Genomic DNA, 14,387 nt, shown 5'->3' with positions numbered 1-14,387 from the left:
TCCTTCTGAAAGGACGCTTTCATTTCTCATGTTGGTTAAACCTTGGTTTCTTTCCTGAAGAATTTGCTCCCTCGCCCTTCCACTTCTTGAACCCACCATGATGCTTGCGCTTGGAGCCCAAAGTTCCATGTGAGCAAGAACCAGATGTCGGATTCTGGTTTAGTTGCCATAAGGCGGTCCTCTTCCAGCTCAAGATGGCACATAGCATCCTCAAAAGTCTTTATATTGGATGTGTGCTATGGGCACATGTTGGACGGTTCGTGATTGGATTCTTTTGGGAGCAGGCAGCAAAGCTTGGACTTTTGTTTACATGGAAATAAATTTCTTCATGAACATATCGAAAATGTCACATCTGTATGGGAGGAGATTTTGGTATTTTAATCAAAACTTGTGACTCCTCCATTGTAGCATCTGTTGACCATGCACCAGTGAGGAGACGCCATCTGGATAGAGCGAAAGCACTAAGGACATTGGATTTGTGGGGTTAAAGACCACGCTCGTTCTTCTTCCCTTACGGTCTACACCTTTAAGTAATCTAGAAAATGATTCAACATTCCATGTTACCATTCTTACACGTCGAGCATTAGGAGGGACTCTCGTTATTTGTCGACCCTTCCTAATTTATGGCCATTCGACATCCTTCCTTATTTGTCGACCACTGGGGAGAGACCCTCCGTCTTTGTCGGCCATTGGACTCGAGCGACCATCCTTATTTGTAGGCCACTGGGCATCTCTTATAAAAGAGGTGAGCACCGGTTGATACAAAACAATCAATCATCCCAAATTTAACTTGGAAAAGTAGCTTGCTAAAAAAACAAGCCTTAGAATATGGAATGGAACAACTGAGCGACTCATTAAACGTCATAGAGTACATGGAGGACCAGGATGTAAAGGATGGTGTCAATACCACAGGCCTATTGGAAGAAGTGGATCCCAATGATTCACGTGAGCATGTGGCGAAAGGATGAGATTAGTTGGAGAAGGATATCCTGCCACATGCCCTCTCCGGTGCTTTGCTTGGTGATCTTGACAATGTCCTCGTTATACTTCTTAGGGATGTTGGTAGCCTCATTGATGTTGGTGAGCCGGAGTGCGACCTCTTGACCTGGCGAGGAAGTGATTCGCGTTGCCTAGGTAGCCTTGCATAATGAGCCATCGGAGATTCCGACCTGACGAGAACCCAGATGACAACTAGGACCAAGGAGATTGCTCTCATGCTGAGCTTGACACGCCACCCAAAGTTGAAATAGAGCTTGGAGAAGACGTAGATGGAGATGTAGCCAGCATGGTGCCAACATTGATGAACACCCGAACCATCGAAACGATGTATAAAAAATTAATTGCCTTTCTAATTTTTATTTTTCCCGAAACAAGAATAATGCAACTTTAACATGAAGACGACAAATGTTGATGACAAATAAAAAAATGAAAAAGATGCTACAAAATTAGGGGGATAAAAAGAAAAGAAAATGAGTTGATACCTCAGGGAATGGGGTAAAGAAGCCACGGGAGAAGGCAGAGGGGACCTCGAAGATGTAGATAGGTGTAATCAACGTCGATGTTAGCGACGTTGAGGCCCAACACAAGGAAGGTGTAGTCACGGGCAAAGCCCATGTTGGATAGTTGTGATTGGATTCCTTGAGAGCATGCAACAAAGCTCGAAGTTTTGTTTATGTGGAAACAAGCTTCTTCATGCACATAACGTCTCATCTGCATTGGAGGAGATTTCGGGATTTTAATTAAAACTTGTACCTCCTCCAATGTAGCGTCTATTGACCATGCACCAGCGAGGAGATGCTATCTAGATAGAGCGGAAGCACGAAGGACGCTAGATTTTTGGGTTTAAAGATCACGTTCGTTCTTCACCCCTTATGGTTTATAGCTTTAAGTACTTTAGAAAATGATTCATGATTCCCTATTGCCCTTCTTATTCGTTGAGCATTAGAAGGGACTCTCCTTGTTTATTAGCCCTTCCTAATTTATGTCCATTTGGCATCCTTCCTTATTTATAGACCATTAGGGAGAGACCCTCTGTCTTTGTCAGCCATTATGATCGAGAGACCGTCCTTATTTGTTGGCCACTGGGCATCTCTTATAAAAGGGGCAAGAACCGATTGATGTAAAACAATTAATCATCCAAAATTCAACTTGGAAAAGTAGGGTATGCATGATAATCATTCTATTTTTCCGTTTTTCTATTTTTCTATTCCCCGGAATAGATTTGGAACAAAAATCTGTTTGGTAACGCAATTTCATTTTTCAATTTCTGAAACAAACTTTTAGTCCAGAAATAGGTTTGCAAAAGAAATAAGAAGTAAAAATTTTCTAATTTTCTATTTCTAAAACAAAAGGAAAATAAAAACTCTTCTCATTGCTCGCCTTGCCTCCCATCGCCGGCGGGCCGGCATTGCCACCCCTTACAGCCAACGACTGCCACCCACTCATCATCAGGCCACCGGTCGCGTCCCGCCTCCTACCAACCGCTGCGGCCGCCTGACGACTACCATCGCCGGCCACCGCCACTCCCCGCTGGCCACCACCGGTCAATGAATGGAAAAGAACGTAAGAGAGAGAAATTTTGTGTCGTTATCAAACGAATTTCTATTCTGGGAAAAGAAATTTTATGTCGTTATCAAACATATATCTCTGTTCAAAAACTCATCCAGGGAATAGGTAGAAATCTATTTCTCGAATAGAATGGTTATTATTCGCGCCCGTAGCTTAAACGTCATAGAGTATAAGGAGGACCAGGATGTAGATGATGGTGTTAATGCCACAGGCCTATTGGAAGAAGTGGATCCCAACAATGCAGATGAGCATGTGGCGAACGGACGGGTCAGTTGGAGGAGATCTTGCGATACATCCTCTCGTCATATGCTCTCTCCGGCGCTCTGCTTGGTGATCTTAACAACACACTTGTTGCACTCCTTAGGGATGTCAACAGCCTCATTAATGTCTACGCGTCGGAGTGCAACCTCCTTCTGAGAGTCGGAGGTCCTAGTGAGGAAGTGCTTTGTGTCGCCCAGGCGGCCTTGCATGACGAGCCACGAGGGATTCCAACTTGACGAGTACCTTGATGACAAAAAGGACCAAAGAGATTGCTCCCATACTAAGCTTGACATGCCACCCGAGGTTGAAGTAGAGCTTGGAGAAGGCACAGATGGAGATGTAGCCAACATGGTGCCGACATTGATGAACATCTGAACCACCGAAACGATGTATAAAAAAACGATCGTCTTTCTAATTTTCACTTTTCCCGAAACAAGAACAATGAAAGTTCAACATGAAGAAGACAAAAGTTGATGACAAATAAAAAAATGATAGAGATGCTACAAAATTAAGGGGAAAAAAAGAAAAGAAAATGAGTTGGTACCTCAGGGAAGGAGGTAAAGAAGCTGTGGGAGAAGGCAGAGGAGACCTCGGCAATGTAAACGAGGGCGATTATGAAGGTGTAGTCAACGTCGATGTTAGCAACGTCAAGGCCTAACACGAGGAAGGTGTACTCATGAGTGAAACCCATGTTGGACGGTTGTGATTGGATTCCTTGGGAGCAGGCAACAAATCTCGAAGTTTGGTTTATGTGGAAACAGACTTCTTCATGCATATATTGAAAACGTCTTGTCTACATGGAAAAGATTTTGGGATTTTAATCAAAACTTGTGCCTCCGCCAATGTAGCGTCAATTGACCATGCACCAATGAGGAGACGTAATGTGTATAGAGCGAAAGCACAAAGAATGCTGGATTTTTGGGGTTAAAGACCATGCTCGTTGTTCCCTTATGGTCTACACCTTTAAGTACTTTAGAAAATGATTCCACATTCCCTGTTACCCTTCTTATTCATCGAGCATTAGAAGGGAATATCCTTATTTGTCGGCCCTTCCTCATTTATGGCCACTCGGCATCCTTTCTTATTTGTCAACCTCTCCTTATTTATGGACTATTAGGGAGAGTCCCTCCATCTTTGTCAGCCACTGCGCATCTCTTATAAAAGGGGTAAGCACCGGTTAATGCAAAACAATTAATCACCCCTAATTCAACTTGGAAAAGTAGCTTGCCAAAAAAATGCCTTGGAGTGTGGAATGGAACAACCGAGTGACTTGTTAAACGTCATAGAGATGGAGGACCACAATTAAGAGGATGGTGTCAATATGACAGACCAGTTGAAAGAAATGGATCCCAACGATGCATATAAGCATGTGGCGGATAGACGGGTCAGTTGGAGAGTAAGATCCCGCCACACGTCCTCTCGCCACATGCCCTCCTCGGCACTTTGCTTGGTGATCTTAACAACATCCTCGTTGCACTCCTTAGGGAAGTCGGAAGCCTCATTAATGTTAGCGAGCCGTAGTGCGGCCTCCTTCTTAGAGTCGAAGGTCCTAGCGAGGAAGTGCTTTGTGTCGCCTAAGCAACCTTGCAAGATGAGCCACCGGGAATTTCGACTTGACAAGGACCACGAGTAGGACCAAGGAGATTGCTCCCATACTAAGCTTGACACAACACCCGAGGTTGAAGTGGAGCTTGGAGAAGGTGTAGATGGAGACGTAGCCAACATGGTGCCGACATTGAAGAACACCTGAACTAGTGAAACGATGTATAAAAAGACAATCGCCTTTCTAATTTTCATTTTTCCCTAAACAAAAACAATGCAAGTTCACCATGAAGAAGACAAAAGTTGATGACAAACAAACAAATGAAAAAGATGCTACAAAATTAAAAGGGAAAAATAGAAAAGAAAAGGAGTTAGTACCTCAGGGAAGGAGGTAAAGAAGCCACGGGAGAAGACAGAGGAGATCTCAATTATGTAGACGGGGGCGATCATGAAGGTGTAGTCAACGTCGATTTTAGAGACGGCGAGACCCGACACGAGGAAGGTGTAGTCACAGGCGAAACCCACGTTGGACAGTTGTGATTGGATTCCTTAGGAGCAGGCAACAAAGCTCGGAGTTTCGTTTACGTGGAAATAGACTTCTTCATGTACATATCGAAACGTCTCGTCTGCATAGGAGGAGATTTCGGGATTTTAATCAAAACTTATGCCTCCTCCAATAAAGAGTCTATTGACCATGCACCAATGAGGAGAAGCTATGTAGATAGAGCAAAAGCACTAAGGATGCTGGATTTTTGGGGTTAAAAACCATACTTGTTCTTCACACCTTATGGTCTACAGCTTTAAGTACTTTAGAAAATGATTCCACATTTTCTATTACCCTTCTTATTCGTCGAGCATTAGAATGGACTATCCTTATTTGTCGGCCCTACCTAATTTATGGCCCTTCGACATCCATTCTTATTTGTCAACCTCTCCTTATTTGTGGACCATTGGAGAGGGACCCTTCGTCTTTGTCGGCCATTGGGATCAAGAAACCATCTATATTTGTCGGCCACTGGGCATCTCTTATAAAAGGGGTAAGCACAGGTTGACGCAAAACAATCAATCACCCCTAATTCAACTTGGAAAACTAGTTTGCTAAAAAAAAAGGCCTTGGAATACGAAATGGAAATAATGAGTGGCTTATTAAACGTCATGGAGTACATGGAGGACCACGATTTAGAGGATGGTGTCGATGCCACATGCTTGATGCAAGAAGTGGATCCCAACGATCCAATTGAGCATGTGGCGGATGGACAGATTAGTTGGAGAAGGAGATTCCGCCATATGTCCTCCGGCCACATGCCCTCTCCGACGCTTTGCTTGATGATCTTGACAACATCCTCGTTGCACTCCTTTGGGATGTCGGCAGCCTCATTGATATTGGCGAGCCGGAGTGCGGCCTCCTTCTTCGAATCGGAGGTCCTGGCGAGGGAGTGATTTGCGTCGCCTAGGCAGCCTTGCATGATGAGCCACCAGGGATTGTGACTTGACAAGGATCCCGATGACGACCAGGACCAAAGAGATTGCTCCCATGCTGAGCTTGACACGCCACCCGAGGTTGAAATGGAGCTTTGAGAAGGTGTAGATGGATATGTAGCCAACATGGTGCCGACATTGATGAACACCTGAACCACCAAAACGATGTATAAAAAAGCAATCACCTTTCTAATTTTCATTTTTCCCAAAACAACAACAATGGAAGTTCAACATGAAGAAGACAAAAGTTGATTACAAATAAAAAAATGAAAAAGATGCTACAAAATTAAAGGGGAAAAATAGAAAAGAAAAAGAGTTAGTACCTCAGGGAAGGAGGTAAAGAAGCCACGGGAGAAGGCAGAGGAGACCTCAATTATGTAGACAGGGGCGATCATGAAGGTGTAGTCAACGCCAATTTTAGCGACGGCGAGGTCCAACACAAGGAAGGTGTAGTCAGGGGCAAAATCTACGTTGGACAATTGTGATTGGATTACATAGGAGCAGGCAACAAAAGCTCGAACTTTCGTTTATGTGAAAATAGACTTCTTCATGCACATATTTAAAATGTCTCGTCTGCATGGGAGGAGATTTCGGGATTTTAATCAAAACTTGTGCCTCCTCCAACGTAGCGTCTATTGATCATGTACTAATGAGGAGACACCATGTAGATAGAGCAAAAGCACTAAGGATAATGGCTTTTTGGAGTTAAAGACCACGATCGTTCTTCACCCCTTACGATCTACACCTTTCAGTACTTTAGAAAATGATTCCACATTTCCTGTTACCCTTCTTATTCGTCGAGCATTAGAATGGACTATCCTTATTTGTCGGCCCTGCCTAATTTATGGCCCTTCGACATCCTTCCTTATTTGTCGACCTCTCCTTATTTGTGGACCATTGGAGAGGGGCCCTCCGTCTTTGTCGGCCATTGGGATCGAGAAACCATCTATATTTGTCGGCCACTGGGCATCTCTTATAAAAGGGGTAAGCACCGGTTGACGCAAAACAATCAATCACCCCTAATTCAACTTGGAAAACTAGCTTGCTAAAAAGAAAGGCCTCGAAATACGAAATGGAACAACTGAGTGGCTCCTTAAATATCATGGAGTACATGGAGGACCACGATTTAGAGGATGGTGTTGATGCCACATGCCTGATCGAATAAGTGGATCCCAACGATCCAATTAAGCATGTAGCAGACGAACGGATCAGTTGGAGAAGGAGATCCCACCACACGTCCTCTGGCCACATGCCTTCTCCGAAGCTCTGCTTGGTGATCTTGACAACATCCTCATTGCACTCCTTTGGGATGTCAGCAGCCTCATTGATATTGGCGTGCCGGAGTGCGGCCTCCTTCTTGGAATTAGAGGTCTTGGCAAGGAAGTGATCGCGTCGCCTAGGCAGCCTTGCATGATGAGCCACCAGGGATTCCGACTTGACGAGGATCCCAATGACGACCAGGACCAAGGAGATTGCTCCCATGCGGAGCCTGACATGCCACTCGAGGTTGAAGTGGAGATTTGAGAAGGCGTAGATGGATATGTAATCAACAAGGTGCTGACATTGATGACCACCTAAACACCAAAACGATGTATAAAAAAGCAATCACCTTTCTAATTTTCATTTTTCCCAAAACAACAGCAATGGAAGTTCAACATGAAGAAGACAAAAGTTGATTACAAATAAAAAAATGAAAAAGATGCTACAAAATTAAAGGGGAAAATAGAAAAGAAAATGAGTTAGTACCTCAGGGAATGAGGTAAAGAAGCCATGGGAGAAGGCAAAGGAGACCTCAATTATGTAGACGAGGGCGATCATGAAGGTGTAGTCAACGTCAATTTTAGCAACGGCGAGGCCCAACACAAGGAAGGTATAGTCATGGGCGAAACCTACGTTGGACGATTGTGATTGGATTACTTAGGAGCAAGCAGCAAAGCTTGGAGTTTCGTTTACGTGGAATCAGACTTTTTCATGCACATATCGAAAATGTCTCGTTTGCATGGGAGGAAATTCATGATTTTAATCAAAACTTGTGCCTCCTCTAATGTAGCGTCTATTGACCATGTACCAATGAGGAGACACCATGTAGATAGAGCGAAAGCACTAAGGATGCTGGATTTTTGGAGTTAAAGAGCACGCTCGTTCTTCACCCCTTACGATCTACAGCTTTAAGTATTTTAGAAAATGATTCCACATTCCCCGTTGCCCTTCTTATTCATCAAGCATTAGAATGGACTATCCTTATTTATCGGTCCTTCCTAATTTATTGCCCTTCGGCATCCTTCCTTATTTGTCGACCTCTCTTCATTTGTGGACCATTGGCGAGAGACCCTCCGTCTTTGTCAGCCATTGGGATTGAGAGACCGTCCTTATTTGTCAGCCATTAGGCATCTCTTATAAAAGGGGTAAGCTCTGGTTGATGCAAAACAATCAATCACCCCTAGTTCAACTTGGAAAAGTTGCTTGCTAAAAATAAAAGGCCTTGGAATACGGATTGGAACAACCAAGTGGCTCATTAAACATCATGGAGTACATGGAGGACCACGATTTTAAGGATGGTGTCAATGCCACAGGCCTATTGGAAGAAGTGGATCCCAACGATGCAGATAAGCATGTGGCGGACGGACAAGTTAGTTGGAGAAGGAGATTCCGTCACTTGTCCTCTCGCCACATGTCCTCTCCGACACTCTGCTTGGTGATTTTGACAATATCCTCGTTGCACTCCTTAGGGATGTCGGCAGCCTTATTGATGTCGGGGAGCCGGAGTGCGGCTCCTTCTTGGAGTCGGAGGTCCTTGCGAGGAAGTGCTTCGCGTCACCTAGGCAGCCTTGCATGATAAGCCACCGGGGATTCCGACTTGACGAGGACCCCGATGGCAAATAGGACCAAGAAGATTGCTCCCTTGCTGAGCTTAACACATCACCCCAGGTTGAAGTGTAGCTTGGAGAAGGCATAGATGGAGATATAGCCAACGTGGTGCCGACATTGATGAACACTCGAAACGATGTATAAAAAAGCAATTGCCATTCTAATTTTCATTTTTCCCGAAACAAGAACAATGCAAATTCAACATGAAGAAGACAAAAGTTGATGACAAATAAAAAATGAAAAAGATGCTACAAAATTAAGGGGAAAAAAAAGAAAAGAAAATGAGTTGGTACCTTAGGGAAGGAGGTAAAGAAGCCACGGGAGAAGGCAGAGGAGACCTCAATGATGAGCTACTGGGGATTCCGACTTGACAAGGACTCCGATGAAGAGCAGGACCAAGGAGATTGCTCCCATGCTAAGCTTGACACGCCACCCGAGGTTGAAATGGAGCTTTGAGAAAGCTTAGATGGAGATGTAGCCAACGAGGGTGCTGACATTGATGAACACTTGAACTATCGAAACGATGTATAAAAAAGCAATCGCCTTTCTAATTTTCATTTTTCCCTAAACAAGAACAATGAAAGTTTAACATGAAGAAGACAAAAGTTGATGACAAATAAAAAAATGAAGTAGATGCTACAAAATTAGGAAAAAAAAAAAGAAAAGAAAATGAGTTAGTACTTGAGGGATGGAGGTAAAGAAGCCATAGGAGAAGGCAAAGGAGACCTCTGCGATGTAGACAGGGGCGATCATGAGGGTCCAGTCAACGTCAATGTTAGCGACGGCAGGGGCCAATACGAGGAAGGTGTAGTCACGGGCGAAGCCCATGAGGATGGGCGGGAAGAAGAAAATGGCCCTTGCCAATAGGATCGTGGCCCTTGCCAATAGGATCGTGTAACGGTGGCCAATCCTGTCATAGATTCGACCCGTAATTGCCGACTCGAGGGGCAAGAACACGTTGAGGATCCCTGTAAAGACGTCAGCCTACACGTTGGTTATCTTCAACTCCCTCTTTACGTATAGCATGCCCCGCTCATCACTCCTTTCTCTGCCAACATTTAAAAAAAAAAATTCCTATATATCATCAAAATGTTACCACGTAAATAGTAACCATATACAAAATATTGAAAAAATAAAACATAAAAGAAAATATTATGTGTTTTATCTTCATCCTTCTTTCTTTGTATTTATTTTCCAAATATATATGATGATAAGAATGATGAGAAATAATAAGTGTGATGGACTTTATCTGAAATTAATTTTGTTGGCTAAAAAAAAGTGGAGAATGTTTTTGAAATTAAGTAATTTTTTTCTTTTTTTTTCTTTTTGCTTTTTTTTCATTTTATATGCATTAAAAAATGACTTTTGATAATAAATGTATCATTTTTCAGTAATAAGGCTAGAAAGAAAAAAGTACTATGACAAAGATATAATTTTATTTTATATTTTTGCAGCAGAATTAAGTTGCAAGAGATTGATTCACTGTATAAAAAATTGACTCGCAAAGATATATTTCCAAACGTCATGGACGATCATGGGTTGAGTCTTCCCATGCTTCACAACATTGGAGGGAGAGGGGGGGGGAGGACTAACCAAAATCAAGTAAAATGGTGGTCATGTAGGCCGCTCTAGCACATTTGAAGGAATACTTGTTCGGGTGTGGCTTCACAAGAGGATCGAAGTCTTCGGTTGACTTCGGTTGGATGTTGCCGTCAACCTTAGGATCACTACATGTCTATTATAATACCTACAAAGTAAGTCAATTGGCACTCAATATGTAGTGTATAGCCGCAAGAGAAACTTGTGTTAAATTTAAAAATCTAGTTATAAAAGAGTAAGAGAAAAGCAAACTTACATCCACCAATTTTCGGGAGCTTCTTAAATCTCATCGTTGGTTTTGCTTTCAATTAATATGAGTGGTTGGTCCGGCGCTTCTAGATACTCAAGACTTTCCTCCCTTTCCCTCATATTTAATAGCCAAACGACTTCCTCATCCTCCATGTGATCTATAATGTTTAACGAACCACTCGGTTGTTCCATTCCAAATTCCAAGACTTTTTTTAGCAAGCTGCTTTTCCAAGTTGAATCATGGGGTGATCGATTGTTTTGCATCAACCGATGCTCACCCCTTTTATAAGAGATGCCCAATGACCGATAAATGAGGAGGGTCTCTCGACCCCAATGGGGGTCTTGGCCCAATGTTCCAAAAATAAGGAGCGGTCGACATAGAAGGAGGGATGCCCAATGGCCACAAATAACAAGAAGCTGACAAATAAGGAGAGTCTATCCCAATAGCCAATGAATAAGGAGGGCAACAGGGAACATGGAATCAATTTCCAGAGTACTTAAAGTTGTACACCATAACGGGTGATGAACAAGCATGATCTTCAGCCTGACAAATCCAGCATCCTTAGTGATTTTGCCCTATCCATGTGGCGTCTCTTCACTGCTGCGTGCTCAAAAGACGCTACATTGGAGGAGGCGCAAGTTTTGATTAAAATCCCAAAGTCTCCTCCCATGCAGACATGACATTTTCAATATGTGAAAGGAGAAGTTTGTTCCAAGTAAACAAAACTCCGTGCTTCTCTGCTTGTTCCCATTGAATCGAATCGAAACCATCTGACATGTGCCTATATCGCACATTAATCCCCAAGCAAAGACCATTGATATTTTGTGGACAAAACATGCAATAGTACACGGTACCTGTTTGCCACATTAACCCCTAACTTACAATTCATAAAGACCGTTGATACATTGTTGGCAGCACGTTAAAATTGTAGTAAAAATGACCCGTTAAAATTGTTGTATCACACATTAACCCTTTACTTACAACTCATAAACACCGTTGATACAAGTCACAATCATGCATAGAAGAAATCATATCTACTGCAATTTGCATGCCCGTATCGAAAACGCCTTGTCTGCATGGGAGGGGATTTAGGGATTTTAATCAAAGTTTGCACCTCCTCCAATGTAGCGTCGGTTAAGCATGCACTAGTGAGGAGACACTATGTGGATAGGGTAAAAGCACTAAGTACGTTGGATTTGTTGGTTGAAGACCATCCTCGACCTTCACCCGTTATGGATTATGGCGTTAAGTACCTTGGAAAAATGATTCCATAGTACCTGTTGCCCACCTTTTTCCTCGGCTATTGAGAGAGACTCTCCTCAATTTTTTGGCCCCTCCTAATTTGTGGCCATTGGACATCCCTCCTTATTTATCAACCTCTCCTCATTTGTGAATCACTGGGAAGAGACCCTCCTTATTTGTCAGCCATTGGGCATCCCTCCCGACCTGTTGACCCTTCTTTGTTTGTTGGCCATTGGGGTCGAGAAACCCTTCTCATTTGTCGGCCACTGGGCATCCCTTGTAAAAGGGGTGAGCATCGTTTGATGCAAAACAATCGATCACCCTTGATTCAACTTGGAAAAGTAACTTGCTAGAAAACAAGTCTCGGAATTTGGAATTGAATAACTGAGTGGCTCGTTAAACGTCAAGGAGTACATAAAAGAAAAACAGCTTGTTGAAAAATGAGGATGTCATTTGGCTATCGGTTATGAGGTAAAGGGAGGAAAATCTTGAATGTATAGAAGTGCCAGACCAACCCCTCATTGTAAATGAAAGTAACACCAATAATGAGATTCAAGAAGCTCCCGAAGAATTGATGGATGTAAGTTTGCTTTTCTCTTCCTCTTTCATAGCCAGATTTTTAAACTTAACGAGAATTTCTCATGCAGCTATACGTCACGAATTAAGTGCCAATTAACTAATTTTGCAAGTATTAGAAGACACTTGCAGTGATCCTGAGGCTGACAACAATGTCCAACCGAAATCGAATGAGGACTCCAATCCTCCAGCAAAACCACACCCGAACAAGTACGCTTTCAAATGCGTCATCGCGGCCTCTCTCTCTCTCTCTCTCTCTCTCTCTCTCTCTCTCTCTCTCTCTCTCTCTCTCTCTCTCTCTCTCTCTCTCTCTCTCTCTCTCTCTCTCTCTCTCTCTCTCTCTCTCTCTCTCTCTCTCTCTCCGCATCCAATGTTGTGAAGCATGGGAAGACTCACCCCATGGTCATTAATGGAGTTTGGACATATATCTCTACAGATCAATTTTCCATACAGTGAATCAATCTCTTGCAACTTAGTTCTGTTGCAAAAAAAATCATAATTAAGTTTTATTTTAGTCAATGCAATTTTTTTTAGCTTTATTACTGATAAAATGATAGATCTATCTCCAAAGGTCATTTCTTTAATGCATGGCAAAGGAAAAAAAAAGTTGAATAAATTACTTAATTTCAAAAGCATCATCCCCTTTTTTTTAGCCAATCAGGTTAATTTGAGATAAAGTTTATCACACTTATCTTATAATCATACACTTTTTGAAGATAAATTCAAAGAAAGAAAGAGGAAAATATGGCACATAATATTTTCTTTTATTTTTTCAATTTCTTGCATATAGTTACTATTTACGTGGTGATAAAAAAAATTTTGAATTTTCATAGAGATAGGAGTGATGATTGGGCCGATGCTATATGTAAAGAAGGAGCTAAAGATAACCAATGTGCAAGTTGAGGTCCTGACGGGGATCCTCAACATGTTCTTGCTCTCGAGTCGACGATTGCGAGGCGGATGTCCAATGGGAATGCAATCCTAATGACGAGGGCCATTTTCTTCTTCAGACCCCTCCTCATGGGCTTCACCCACGATTATACCTTCCTCTTATTGGGTCGCGTCGTCGCTAACATCAGCATTGACTATACCCTCATAATTGCCCCCATCTACATGACGAGGTCTCCCCTACCTTCTCCAGCGGCTTCTTGACCTCATTCCTGGGGTCTTAACTCATTTTCTTTCTTTTTTTCCCTTAATTTTGTGGCATCATTTTTCATTTTTTTTATTTGTCATCAATTTGTGACTTCCTTATGTTGATGGAAAAATTAAAGTTCGAAAGGTAATTGCTTTTTATACATCGATGTCGTGACTCTTTTTTAGCAACATGGTTGAGGAAAAGACGGATTTAGAGATAATGCCAAGGGTGGCCAACAGTCTTCAATTGGCGCAGATTCACCAAAACCCTTACCTTATGCAACGTTGAGATTTTTCACTTAGATTTGTTTAATCCTATCATATTCCAGTATGATGACTCGCCACAAGTCTATTGGGGTCGGTTAGAAACCAAGTGAGATATGAGAGTATATCTCACTTCCCACACAACCAAAGATCTAGGGCCGAGGACTTTATTACACTAGTTAGCCAAACTAATGTCATTTCGGTACCTAAGCTTGATTATTTGTCAACTAACGTATCTATGCAATCTGTTTCCAATTATGAGTCCTAAAGTTCTTGTCGACTAACTGTCCATGCAATGCTTTTATGTTCATTATGATCCTACAATAAAACCTAACCACTCAACTATGAAAATGAATTGCAACACAAAAAATGATATAAAAGTAATCACAACAAACACATCAAAAACAGCAATAAAAAACTCGTAAAATATACAATGCAGTAAAATAATCCGATACAAGTCGAGCAAATAATATAATAAGCCTTTTCATTAAGCCCCTGGACAACAACCCCATGAACTTAGTTCAATTTCTTTTCTAAAGTATTAACCTTCTTAGATTAAACTAAATCAAAGGTGTCCACTAAAACCCTAAATCATATGCAC

General features: G+C 42.3%; 2 protein-coding genes and 2 long non-coding RNA genes across 7 annotated transcripts in view; all 4 read right to left on the bottom strand.

Moving 5' to 3' along the window:
- Window positions 1-2,870: 2,870 nt before the first annotated feature.
- Window positions 2,871-3,520, bottom strand: LOC130137865 (polyol transporter 5-like). The gene is made up of 2 exons (XM_056310361.1): window positions 3,374-3,520; window positions 2,871-3,200 (listed from the first exon to the last, which is right to left on the bottom strand). The coding sequence occupies exons 1-2, from the start codon at window positions 3,518-3,520 to the stop codon at window positions 2,871-2,873; spliced, it is 477 nt and encodes a 158-aa protein (XP_056166336.1).
- A 611-nt stretch (window positions 3,521-4,131) lies between these two features.
- Window positions 4,132-5,353, bottom strand: LOC130137864 (polyol transporter 5-like). The gene is made up of 3 exons (XM_056310360.1): window positions 5,302-5,353; window positions 4,750-4,919; window positions 4,132-4,632 (listed from the first exon to the last, which is right to left on the bottom strand). The coding sequence occupies exons 1-3, from the start codon at window positions 5,351-5,353 to the stop codon at window positions 4,132-4,134; spliced, it is 723 nt and encodes a 240-aa protein (XP_056166335.1).
- Window positions 5,354-5,514: 161 nt separating this feature from the next.
- LOC130137960 (uncharacterized) overlaps window positions 5,515-14,387 on the bottom strand; it is a 74,183-nt gene continuing 65,310 nt past the window's right edge. For all 4 annotated transcript variants that reach the window (XR_008816408.1, XR_008816406.1, XR_008816409.1 and 1 more), the window contains 2 exons: window positions 9,012-9,230; window positions 5,515-5,999 (listed from right to left, as the gene is read on the bottom strand). This is a non-coding gene — a long non-coding RNA (uncharacterized LOC130137960). The remainder of the gene's footprint in view (window positions 6,000-9,011; window positions 9,231-14,387) is intronic.
- On the bottom strand, window positions 9,597-13,351 carry LOC130137962 (uncharacterized). Its single transcript, XR_008816413.1, has 3 exons — window positions 13,298-13,351; window positions 10,312-10,445; window positions 9,597-9,766 (listed from the first exon to the last, which is right to left on the bottom strand). It is a non-coding gene; the product is annotated as an uncharacterized LOC130137962 (long non-coding RNA).

This window comes from Syzygium oleosum, unplaced genomic scaffold, assembly GCF_021117445.2.
Source record: "Syzygium oleosum isolate NSW1041296 unplaced genomic scaffold, Sole_v2.1 Sole_v2.04, whole genome shotgun sequence".
Taxonomy (NCBI): domain Eukaryota; kingdom Viridiplantae; phylum Streptophyta; class Magnoliopsida; order Myrtales; family Myrtaceae; genus Syzygium; species Syzygium oleosum.
This window is presented reverse-complemented; position numbering and strand designations above follow the sequence as displayed.